General features: G+C 37.0%; 1 protein-coding gene and 1 long non-coding RNA gene across 2 annotated transcripts; both read left to right on the top strand.

Moving 5' to 3' along the window:
* The first annotated feature begins 496 nt into the window (after nucleotides 1–496).
* On the top strand, nucleotides 497–3,886 carry LOC137396570 (uncharacterized). Its single transcript, XR_010978577.1, has 3 exons — nucleotides 497–700; nucleotides 2,380–2,492; nucleotides 3,605–3,886. It is a non-coding gene; the product is annotated as an uncharacterized lncRNA (long non-coding RNA).
* Nucleotides 3,887–7,906: 4,020 nt separating this feature from the next.
* Nucleotides 7,907–12,240, top strand: LOC137397468 (piggyBac transposable element-derived protein 4-like). Its single transcript, XM_068083757.1, has 3 exons — nucleotides 7,907–8,062; nucleotides 9,665–9,741; nucleotides 10,338–12,240. The coding sequence occupies exons 1-3, from the start codon at nucleotides 7,907–7,909 to the stop codon at nucleotides 12,238–12,240; spliced, it is 2,136 nt and encodes a 711-aa protein (XP_067939858.1).
* Nucleotides 12,241–13,244: the final 1,004 nt, after the last annotated feature.

Here is a 13,244-nt window from a genome sequence, read left to right as displayed (position 1 = left end):
ATCTCACAGTTTGAACCTGGAGTACCAGAGCTGCTGATTAGCACTGCCAAAAGTCTTTGAAACTACATCGTTTATTCTCTACCTCCTTTTATTCACCAAACCCTTCCATATTGAAATATTAATACGTCGACGTGTGTATCATTATATGCACTTCGAGCAAATCCAGTTTTTACAATACAAATATGATTTGAATTTGGAGTTATCTTTCCAAAATTTAACTTCGAGTAAAACCATTCTTGAGCCATTGCTAATTTGCTAGTACATGTACATATGTCCGTAATAAGCGCAGTAAGTAATACAGTACTTATTACGTGTCTTGGTGAAATCTTTCCACGGTTGGATCTCGTAATTGCATTTATAATGGAGTCAGCATTAGAAATGCTGATCAACGAGTCATTGCATTTTCATTTTGAATGTTATCCAAACGTGTATATAAACCATCCAATTAGAATACAAGATAACGTAGTTGGTCCAATCAAAATATTGTTTTGAACAACGCGATGCCACATTTGCACATCCGACCAGCCCAAGGTTTCCATTGTTGTTAGAAATAAAAATCTAGAAATTATGGCGGACGAAGACCAATACGAGCATTACAATTATGATAGCGAGACTCAGAAACAAATGCATTCTGGTCATAGCGGAAAGCAAAGAAGCAAAAAAGAAGCCGAACAGCACACCAATCAGCATGATGTAGGAGGTAGGCCAATATAATAGTTGCGAATAGGAAGCTATACCTACATCACATGCGTTTACTTGAAATATTCACGTTTTTCTTTCTTGTTCTATTGTTTTTGTTAATTACTGCGTGTTGTGTGCAAACTTGAAAATTGTGGTTAATGTGTGTTTCAGATTGCTCCGTCTATGGCTTAGTCTATTATGATATTGCCATGCACAAATATTTCCCAGCTCCTCGTAAAAACAGTCACGAGTACGAAAAAAGCGTATTAAAACAGTTAGAATGCCTTGCATGTGCAAATCAAAATGATTTTAATAAACAGGTCATATTTGCTGACGTCTTGCAACAGTCAGGAGTCATAGACGATATCTTATTCCATCATGAAAAACTGAAAAGGTTCATCTCCTAGCAGTTTGGTTGGTAGATCAGCGTAAGAGTTTCAGCAACACAGTTCTATATCTTGCTGCAGGTTTATTGGATAAATAAGGTCGTTCTGTGACATAAACCTGCAGCCTAAAATAGTTTGCAGTGTGCATTTTTAGTTTGCTTGCTTTATTTATCACCATTTCTAAGATGTATTACTAGATATTTTGTAGCGTGACCTATTTTTTAAGAGTTATCATCTTATTTGAAAATCTTCTAAATATTAGCTGTTATGTGCTTTTACAGAAGGCAATATTGAGCTATTTTATCGAACTTTATAAACCTAGTTGTTTAATTAACTCCAGTTTAAAGTATCATCATGATTATCTATATAGCAGAAATTTGTTCATAAACTTTGGTCAACAGAATTTCAGGCACTTTTAATAAGCAATAACCTAGTTATGGATGCTGTTCAATTTAGATACATGTATATCATTATATGGATTTGCTTACATTCTTCAAAAACAGATGCAATTATTTGTCAACCTGTGTTATGAACTTTTTCCATATTTCAATTTTCATGAAGTATTAAAAGCCTTGCTGTGAACTATGTGACGGTCTGAGCAATATAAGTATACTTTATTTTTTGGAAAATGAATGTTTACTCGATATCAACATGACAACTGTAGCAGAGGAGCGACAGCCATATAATTTGTATAGAGTTCAATAAAACATGGACATTGCACCATGGTTTGCTGATCAAGCTAATTGGGTGAGATATAATCTGAAGTTGATTGAAGTTGATTGAAGTTGACATGAGGGCTGAATATTGATGGAGTTTAATAAACAACATGTGTTTATATTCCCAGCACTCGCATGATTGGAAGTACATGCATGCACTTCTTTGGTATTGGATGTTTTATCAAGTATCGAGATAAGTAACTCTAAAAGGCTGCAGAAAATAGTGTTTTTAAAAGCTACAGGAAGTGTTTACAATCTTTCCATATATACTTAGCCAGTATACTTCGATTATTTTTAGCAGCTTTGAGTTGTCAATCGCCTTTCATCCTATTGAAAGTCATAGATGAAAAGTTTTATCCTATTGAAAGTCAAAGGATGAAAGGTTTCATCCTTTAACTTTCAATAAGATGAAACCTTATTGAAAGATAGGTTACTAGATGTGATACTAGTCATCTAGTTTCTTGACCAGTGTCGCTTTCCTACTAACCTGAATGTTTAAGGCTGCTAACACTTTATCTTATGTATTTTTAATCTCGAATAGTTGAAAACATATATGGAACTCACAGTTATGAAATGTAATTTGTAAAATATTTTAGGCCATACGAGGAAAGTAGTGACCAAACTTCAAAATAACTCTGAAAACCAAAAGGAGTCGAACAAGACGGACTCCAATCCTTCGAAATAGTTATAGTTGTATCATCAACTTATGGTAAGCCAAGTTAGTCAGTCCAACTTTCACAAACAACCTTTCTTTTTTGCTCTTTTGGTTTTCTTCAATTTGGTTTTTATTGCTCTTTCTGATTGCGCAAGGCCATTTTGTAGGCTCAGCCATCGTGCCTACACTTGACTGGTTACGCAGGCTGGTCCAGTGTGTGATGTTTGTTCCTTTATACTCAAGCACACACTTACTATTTTTGGTAACACCTGTGTTGGCTGTATATTGATCACAAAGATTCCACGCTGACGTCCAACAATTTTTTATTTTGCTTCAGTATTGAGCTACCGGCTTATCATTTGTGATACCTTTCTAAAATACAAGAATATGTCTAACAGAATTAGCACATTAGAAGTGACCAAAAACACTCCAGACATATGCTAAGTTGTGAAATCTAAGGCTAATGCAACCGGCAGCGTGTCCTAAACACATTGAAGTCTCTGCTAGTGTGAAACATCAGACTGTAACCAAGCCTTTGTGACTCTGTAGTGACTTTTCTGTTGTAATAAACCGTTTCAAATGTTGTCAAACTGTTTCATTCTTTGCTCACTTAAAACACGCCTCCGCAAGAGGAGAAAATAAGCTGCAAGCCTACTTAAATAATGTCATCGCATCACTATTAATTATTGAATATTATGGAGCTAAACAATGCACATCTTTCAGTTGGTTGAATAGTCAGCCAGCTACATAACTGTAAGGGGACGACTCAGAGTTGATCTTTGACCTGCTCACTGTTTTTGCACAAGCCTGCAATAGAATTCCTGACTATATTACGTTTAATAAGAATAAAGTTATTTGCAATTACGTGTAATTTGATGCTGTCACACCTTTGATTGACTAGTAGCAGGCACAATCTCACCAACTGCCTTATTTATGAGTGATTGCACCATGCTAATGTACACATAGTTATTTTTATCTTGATCTTTGTACATACATATCTGATATCTCTGTGTGTTGATTAACTGAAAACAAAACTGTGCTGAAAACAAAACCCAAAACATTCCCAAATGGTTTATGACCTGTTTATATGTCTCCCATGGCGCACCACGTGGTTGTTAAGTAACATAATTTTACGATAGGTTGAGTATTTAATCTTTTATTTATAGACTGCTAACTTATTTCCATGACAACCGGATGACATAATGGATACTGATAAACAGACTAATGATTGACGTACAAACAAGAAGCTGGCAACTGCTCGTGTTAACCCTCTCCTAGTCGGCCATTCCTGCAGCCTGTCAGCTGATCATTCTATAAACATAACAAGTCATTATAGTTATTAAAAATGTGGCATTATTTTTGTTGTTTCTCGCTAACACTAGCATCTCTGACTATATATTTAGACACATGTTTACTATGAGTCCAATAAATGGTGCTGACAACAGGTATCTTCTCCTTGTTCTCACATGTATCTTAGGAGTTGTCTCCACTATACTCCAGATTCTTTTGTCTCATAGTTCTATTGCATCATGTCGGTAGTGCTTCTAAAACCTTCGTTTCAAAGTCGCCAAATGATAACCGATGATGCCTTTAGCGAAGCTGTTTTAGTACGTTCGTGTTAGCAGTAAACTAGAGTTAACCATATCGCTGTCTCAGCAATAGTAAGTCACTGCTTCTTGATAAACCAGCATTTGGTGAGTGCTTGAACTAGACATAATATATTGTGCCTAACTTTTAGAGTTTATAGGAGGGTTTGCTTTAGGATAAACTAGTAGTGTATTTGCGTTTGAACCTGGGTTATTGTTTGGCGATGGCCATCAACCCCACATGAGTTACATAGGGGCTCATGCTTTTAGCGACCTGTAACGATGTGACTCAATCACATTGTTACAGGTCAAGGTTAACAATCTAGTTAACCATTACTGGCTAGTAAAAGCATTTAAATCAGCTTGGTGGGCTGCTACAGAGTTATGCCCATCGGTTGCCAATCCAACATTGAATAGGCTCTGTAACTTGTTCCTAGACATGCATTTGTGAATTTACAGCTAGACAAATGTTTTTATTTCAGTTTTAACAGCAAGTTGTACAACTGGATGTGTCAGTCGGTTTACTTTTGATCTCAAATTTTATTGGTAATTTAGCTTGCTACTAAGACCAAATGAAGAATCTCACAAATTTGCCTCTGGTGAGGGTTTTGTAGGATTTTGTGATGGTAGATGACCCAAATGGTGACTTCCGAATGAAGCAAGATTCACCATTGCCAGACATCCGGTTTCCATGTAGCCATTTCATTGTTAAATGCAAGGAGTTGCTAGTGAACATAGAAGGAAAGGTGACACCGTTCTTTGAATCCATATGTTCGGCAATTTCTGCCAACCTCGCAATGAGTCGAAAAATTATCTATGAATTTTTAAAATTTTAGTTGTGATTTTGGCGTCAGCACATTTGGAAAGGCTGGGGCCTTCTATTCTCCTCAAAGTTACCTGCAGTTTTTGATTGTTCATAAACATCACAAGATTATTATGATTCCTAAAATTGTAGTCTAAATTTTTAAAGATTCTCACAAACCAAGCTGTTTTTGGGTCTAAGAATAATAGTTCTTTATTGGCTTCAATGGCAGTGGTAGTTTGGTTAGCTTTTGTTTTTATGAGTAGTTTTATGTCATTTTACGTTTGGCTGTGCGTCTGAAACTTGTCTATTTTGTTAGGAGATCATCTTGATAAATTTAGACAAAAATCATTGATCATGCAATGGTATGGATCAAACAGGTATGGAGCATGTAATGCCGAAAATCAGAATTTTCGGCATTACATTTTCACACCTGTTTTACATACCCCTAAATATTTTTAGTTAGGTCTTCATTCACTATTCTAGTTACTTCAGGCACTCCAAGCGCATGAGCTGGTACAGGCGACCAACTAGTAATTATGAACAGCATACATGACTGCTAGCCAGGTAAGCCTGTGCTCCTTTAATCTTTGATTTTGCAGGCCATTGTTTGGTAGCACTCCTTTGGGCTCTAAGAAAATCAGGCAACCACCAAGTACAGTCAAACATGGATAACTCGAACTTCACGGGACCGAGCGAAAGCGTTCAAGTTATCAGAGCGTTCAAGTTATCAGAGCACTGTAACAAGTCCATGTATTTATTTATTTATTAGTAGATACATGCACATATACAAACTATAATAGAAATCAAAAGCATAAATGGCTTGTTTCAAATTAAATGCTTCCAATGTAAAGTTTAAAACTTTTTTATCAAAAAGTATAGGAGATTTTTCTATCACTTGAGATTGTTTTGTTGTTTGAGGTGATGTTATTGCCAGGACGTTTTTTAGATTAAAATTGGCAAAACTTGATCGTTGTTGAAATGCTCAGAAAAAAAGACATCTTTTTCATTTGAGAGTTTTAATCGAGATCAATTTTGCCGATTTTTCTTGAAGTTTATGCAAAGGTCACCTCACTTTTCCATGCTTCCGAAAGGCGATCGCTAAGCGGATGTTTGGTAAAAATCAAAATTCACCAAACCTTTAGAAAAGTTGTTGACAAAAATATTTTGCCGACGGTGGTAATAACGACGCCTATGATTTACGAAATGTTGAGGTTTACCTCTATGGCTTGGAATAATAAAGTGATTTTCTAAAGCGATAACAACCGTCTCGGTAGCCATTGGGCAAAAAACTGTTCGAGCTAATTTATCATTACGTGGGAACGGACCAAAGAAACCGTTTGAGTTAACCATGTGTTCGAGCTATCCGTGAGCGAGTTATCCATGTTTGACTGTATGTATACGATTCAAACACTTGTAACTGATGATAATTTCAAGCAAAGACAAGTGAATACTAATTTCTATACTAAATATCTAAATTACAGTGGATTCAAGCTTGGTATTTGCATCTTGTGCCGTCGCTGACAAACAATATCAACAGTTGCTAAACACATTCAAGACAGCGTTTATGCTACAGGTATAAACAAAATGCTGTTGTACCCTATATTAGGTAACAATGCCTTTAGGCTTGTAGTACTTGACTAGATATACTGGATATTGGCTGGACTTCATATATCAAGCAATGCGTTTGCCAGCCAAGTGCCTGTCACCTGCATCACGTGTCAACTGCTAATCAACATTAATATCAGTCAGCTGCTAATCAACATTAATATTGCTAGTAGACAGGGTTCAATGAACAGACAACAAATTATGTAACAGTTTGCAAATACCCTTCAGCTGCGCTAAGACAAAGGTAAGACAACTTCAGTCTCATCTAACAATGTTAAATTCTATGGTTCTAAAAGTTTAATAAAATGTAAAACTGTGATAGCTAATAACTATTACCAGATCAGAAACTCATTTCACCATATTTCGTACAATTTCAGCGTCTGTATGTGTTACCCACCATTCTATTTGACACTTTCAAGAAGCTTTTGTTAGAAGAAATGAGCGCCTGTCTTATGTTGTATAAAATAAGCAACCTGACACTTCACTGTGCCGTGAGAGCTCATCAGGTGTTATAATCATCCTGGCCTGCTAGGTCAAAATGCACTGTTGATCTGAAATGCCAGGAAAAGTGGTGAATTGGCGCAGTTGTTAGCCTGCTTGTCAAAATGCTGAAGGTTTGGGTTTGCATCCTGTATCAAGCAAATCTTTTTCCAACCTCCAACCATGGCTTTATGAGAGTAAGAGAAGTATTTGTTATAGCATTATATTATAAGATTATTATAATAGTCTAGAAGATTTTTGACAAACATAGAGACATGTGATTGATGTTTTAACTTCGCTGATAAGTGTGCAGGAAGAATTACCTCTATGGCTTCTATTTTTATACTCTGTGTGTACTGAGATAAATTGTAAGGGGCATATTTCATGCAGTAGAATAGCACTAATAAGACATTTTATTTATACTCAGAAAATGTGTATGTAAAAGGTCTAATAATAGGGTTGTCAGTGTCTGTTGTTAGTGAATGTTGAAGTCAACTATAGTATTATGGATGTTGTCAGTTAAATTGTCATTTCCAAGCAATCCAAGTCTTCGATAAAGATTGTTTATCCTAATTTCTTATTCATTACTTTAAAGTGCGTACAAACGCATTGCGCCAGACATCAATCATAGATTATGTCAAAATATCTCCTTAACTGGCATCATATGGTATTATATTGTTGTTTTAACGCACTGGAATAGAATAATAATAAACATCTGACACAAAATCATAACATTAAACACTAAATCCAAAACAGTTTTCATCAATTTGTACAATTTATCAAAAAACTCTTTTCGTACACAAAATTTGAAAATGAAATTTTGAAAGATTGTGAAAATGTATGTATGCAGCATTTAATAGTAGCTTGCAGAATTTCTAATATCAATAAATGTTGTGTGTGGCATGAGGTTGTCTTCTTGATATTAAGTATTTTAGTTAGTGGGACATATTTACATATTACAGTTAGTTCTATATGACTAGAATAAGATCTACATGGATCATGTAGATCTGACAGCGCTGCTTCATAAGCAATATGACTTCATTGACTGTTGCACACAGCCGTTTAACAAGTCGGCATATTTAAAAAGTCAAGGAGATCCAATTGATCAGCATTTTGTGAGAACAAAAAAGAGGACACAAATAAAGAATGTAAGGATGCATAAAATCCATTAAATATTTTCGATCACGATAAAGATCAACTCCAAATAGATAACTGTGTCAATAGTTTTGCTTTACGGGCTAGTGGTCACTTGTCCTGTTTTTATAACAAATAACAAACCAAATGTGGCACACAAACCATATTCAACTTACTGTGTAGATATCATTACGGCTACAGATCAAAAGTACTATGTAACTTAAAGCACTAAGGATTATGTAACTGAAATCACTAAGTATAATGCAACTGAAAGCACTAAGGATTATGTAACTGAAAGCACTAAGGATTATGCATCTGAAAACACTAAGGATTATGTAACTGAAAGCACTAAGGATTATGTAACTGAAAGCACTAAGGATTATGCATCTGAAAGCACTAAAAATTATGTAACTGAAAACACTAAGTATAATGCATCTGAAAGCACTAAAGATTATGCATCTGAAAGCACCAAGGATGATGCAACTGAAAGCACCAAGGATTATGCAACTGAAAGCACTAAGGATTATGTAACTGAAAGCACTAAGGATTATGCAACTGAAAGCACTAAGGATTATGCATCTGAAAGCACTAAGGATTATGTAATTGAAAGCACTAAGTATTATGTAACTGAAAGCACTAAGGATTATGCATCTGAAAGCACTAAGGATTATACAACTGAAAGCACTAAGGATTATGCATCTGAAAGCACTAAGGATTATGCAACTGAAAGCACTAAGGATTATGTAACTGAAAGCACTAATGATTCTGCATCTGAAAGCACTAAGGATTATACAACTGAAAGCACAAAGGATTATGCAACTGAAAGCACTAAGTATTATGCAACTGAAAGCACTAAGTATTATGCAACTGAACGCACAAAGGATTATGCAACTGAAAGCACTAAGTATTATGCAACCAAAAGTACTAAGTATTATGCAACTGAAAGCGCTAAGTACTATGCAACTACAAGCACTGATGATTCCACTACTGAAAACACTAAGTATCATTCCATAAGCAATCTGATTACACGGATCCTAAAGCAACATTGTGGCCAATATATAGGACAAATAACATTGTGCGCAAGACAGACATGACCACGTAACATCAAATTGTGAATTACTTTTCCAACATACGTGCCTGATTATAAATATCGCTAATAATATCTTACTTATAATTCAACCAATGGTTTCAGTTTTTGTCCATTGATGCGGGTCAATATCCCAGCTTTGATTAATCGTTCCTATGACTGCTAATTTCATAATGAAATAGCGTTTAATAGGAGGAGACAACAAGTACAGAGCGCAAATCGTTTAAAAATACTAAATTTAAAAGTCAATTGTGTGGTATACCGATTAAACAACAAATCTTAATACAGAGCCTTAGTCGAGCTCTTTTATGATGGAACAGTCGTCAGATCAAATAAACTTTTCATAGCAAACTCTTATTAGTTAAGTTGTACTATAATCTTGTTTACTACAATAAGAGGCGTGTCCATCCGTCTGTTTGAAATCGCGGTTAGCAAAAAAGGTTGTATCATCCAGGATTTGAACTCGTAACTTTCAGCATGCTAAACTGGCACTCTAAAAACTGCAATTGACCATCGTCAACTATTTCAGAATAATTGTGCAGATAGGGATTCGCTGAGCCCCAATGGCACACCTGATGACTTTTCAGAGCACACAGAACCGCCAGGGTACTAGTACATGTATACCGTAATGATTGAGAGGTGTATCTCTAACAGACCCACTTTGTTTGGCAACTTCAAACTCTCAATGTGTCTACTGTGTGGATAAGGAGTTGTGGTTGCAGCCATAAACACTTTTCCAGCAGCATTTGTCCATCAGCCTCTTATCGTGGCTGTCATGCTGACTCATGCACCACATATAAGAAGTGCTTCTTAACCATTTCAGTCATACAAGCCTCTGTGGAGGCTTGGAGTTGTCTGCACACAGTCCTCCTAGCCTCTGTAGAGGCTTTAGTGTAACTCTATTTGGCATAGACTAATTTCAGCCTTTGTCCAATCCAAATGAAGTCTTAGAGTAGCCAACCAATAAGAAGAGATGCTAAGCTTCCCTTATTGGCTAATATTGAACCATGTTACAATGAAAGTTTTCTGAGTAAAGGCCAATGAAAATATACGGAAGGAAACTCACAACTACGCGGCCATTTTTGATTGTTGAAAGTTGTAACATTTTGAAGTGCTGGCTTATTTATGGATTTTTCTAGTGATTTTGAGTATGATTCAGATGATTTTGTGGACAATGCTACTGGAGCTCATCCTTGAACAAGGGACATTGTTTTTGATGCTGATACTGGTGATGATGACTCACAATTAAGTGCTGATTTCGACTGGGATTCAGATTTTGATCAGCTGGACTCAAATTCTACTAGTACTGCTACTACTAGTAGACCTACTAGTACAACTGATACTGGAGCTGCTAGTACTAGTACTGCTACCAACATTCCTACTGGAGCCTCTGGTGATGACGGTAGTTCAGGAAATCTGGCAGCACCAGGTTATCTGGGATTCATCCTGTCTGACTTGGATAATACCCCAACACCCACGTTCGACTGGCAGCCTACTGAGAAAGTAATGTGCAGCCCTAACTTTGACCCAGCTGCACCACATGGACCAACAAGAGTAATGCCTGCTGATTCAAAGCCAGCTGATTTCTTCATGCTGTTCTACGATGAGAAACTTTTACAATCAGTATGTGATTTCACGAACGAGAATGCTGCCAGACGAAAGATAAGCGAGAGTACCATCCACAGCGGTTATGGAAAGTGGACTAAACTCGAGACAGACGAACTCCAAGCGTTCTACGCGCTCCGAGCATTCATAGAAATGTTCTGCAAGGATAGGCAGCGAAGTATCTGGAGACCGCAGTACGAGCTTCTCCAGATGCCTAAAACTTCAACTGTCATGTCATTACGACAGTATGACCAGATAAAACGTTACCTGCATTACTGTAATGAAGAGACGTCAATTCAGGATCGTAGCCATCCTAAATACGACAGACTTTACAAAATCAGGTTCCTCATCAATCACATGAAAGAGCGATTCACAGCAGAGTACTCTCCCTCCCAGGATCTGTCAGTAGACGAGTGCATGATTCCTTTTCGGGGTCGCTGGAGTGGGAAATGTTACGACTCCTCAAAGCCAATCAAATGGGGAGTGAAAGTCTGGATGGCGTGTTGTGCTTCCAGCGGATATGCGCTAAACCTAGATGTCTATTCTGGGAAGGACAGAGACTTTGAGGACTTGACCACAGTGAAAAACTCTGCCGCAGTAGTACTGAAACTAGTTCAAAGTTACTGGGGTCGAGGCTACCATGTAGTTACTGATCGCTACTACACGTCACCTTATCTTCTCCACTGGCTACGTGAGCTTCAGATGTCTGGTACTGGTACATGTATGACCAACCGAAAGGAGTACCCGAAACAGCTAATAGCCACCAAAGCGGAAGCTCGGAGGTTGGAGCAAGGGGATTCTAAGTGGCTCCAGTGTGCGAAAACAGGAATTGTAGCAACCCGCTGGAATGACAAGAAACCGATCTACTTCCTGTCAAACTATGTCAGAGCTGAGCTGTCTGAGCCACCAACTGTAATCCGTAGAAATAAGAAAGGTGAGAAGCTGACAGTGAAGGCCACACCATCCGTCATCGTATACAATCAGATGATGGGTGGTGTGGACCTCAATGATAAAATGGCAAGACTCGATCGCTCTCGAAAGTCATATAAGTGGTACGCGCGAATCGACCGCAAATGCTTTCACTGGTCCCTGTACAACGCTTATGTGCTCTATAAGCATGGCCAGGAAAAGCCGATGGAATTCAGAGACTTTGTCCTGCAGATACTGACGACATGGATAGGTGAAAAGTCATTCTCTCGACAGTCAACTAGGACAAACACACCAGCTGCCACTCCCAACAATCCGGAGATACGTCTAGACATGAGCAAACTACACTGTCCCGAGTGGCCTACTAATGGGTCAAAAGATCACCGCTGTGCAGTCTGCCAGAAAAAGTACCTGATAGAATCGCAGCAAAATCCAGAGAAGGTTTACAAAGACTTACAACACAAATCAGTCAAGAGTTCAATTCGGTGTGAAACCTGCAATGTGTACTTGTGCATCAAACACGGTTCAGACTGCTGGAAAGCGTACCATACCAGAGTTCAGTATTGGAAGTGAAAATCTCGAACATTTCCTAATTTTTGCAACTTCGTCAATCCTCTGTTATGTTTTCAGTCATGTCATAATAATAAAAATAATGTTTTTGAAATCATGTACCATTGTGTTTTTGTCAAATTTTTATATTCACCAAGTTTGACATTCTATACATTCTTCAGTAATTGAGCTACAATTTTGCTACTTATACCATTAGAAAGCCCAAAGATTTCTGATTTGAATGAATATAGGTGTTCTTATAAGAAAAGTTACTCCCAGATGGTCTAAATGACAATATTGTAAAATGAGACATAAACCTTCACTCTAACAATGAGAATGGAGAATAATTAGATAATTGCTTAATGGCTTGGGGACTGAAATGGACACTCCAAGATACTCATCGGGATCAATTATGTAAGGTAGAAGCTGCTGCCTCAACTTGACACCTACCAAGCAGTGCAACACCTGATCATGACACCTACCAATCAGTGCTACACCTGATCATGACACCTACCAAACAGTCCTACACCTGATCATTTTAAACTAACCATTCCAACAACCCACGCCTTCTCTATACTTTTACTATTAGCCTAAAAAAACTGAAGGAAGAAAACAATTAGTATCTCACATCTCTTCTTTCATCGTTGGTCAAAACCACCTACTCTCTAACCTACTTTGACCTTAAATAAAAATGATAATATTGTCAATAAAAGGCAGCACATTACATCTCCTTGATGCATTCCATCTGTTAATTTTTTCTTCTACAAATGGTATTGGTTAAGATTTTATTTTTCGTTTTGTTGTTATCGAGCATATTTAAATAAAGAAAAACGGTGCATGCAAGCTTCTATTGTTAAAATTTTTGTTCTAAAATGATTAATTTTATTATATAAACATGTATTTCTTCTACGAAGTGTAATCTTGATAGACACCTCAGTGCGTCGTTTTCTGAATTATGAACTGTAATTTGGAAAAAAATTTAAGCTCGCCTACAATCTTGTTTTAATCCATAGGTTTAAAATATTTTA

This window comes from Watersipora subatra, chromosome 5 (genome assembly GCF_963576615.1).
Source record: "Watersipora subatra chromosome 5, tzWatSuba1.1, whole genome shotgun sequence".
NCBI lineage: Eukaryota > Metazoa > Bryozoa > Gymnolaemata > Cheilostomatida > Watersiporidae > Watersipora > Watersipora subatra.
This window is presented reverse-complemented; position numbering and strand designations above follow the sequence as displayed.

Bases quoted from the DNA above. Each gene is read 5' to 3' on its own strand.
- LOC137397468 (XM_068083757.1), top strand. From the start codon at position 7,907: ATGGATCATGTAGATCTGACAGCGCTGCTTCATAAGCAATATGACTTC. The intron at 8,063-9,664 runs GTAAGGATGCAT...CAACTATTTCAG, and splicing joins AGAGGACACAAATAAAGAAT to AATAATTGTGCAGATAGGGA. The intron at 9,742-10,337 runs GTACTAGTACAT...TCCTTGAACAAG, and splicing joins GAGCACACAGAACCGCCAGG to GGACATTGTTTTTGATGCTG.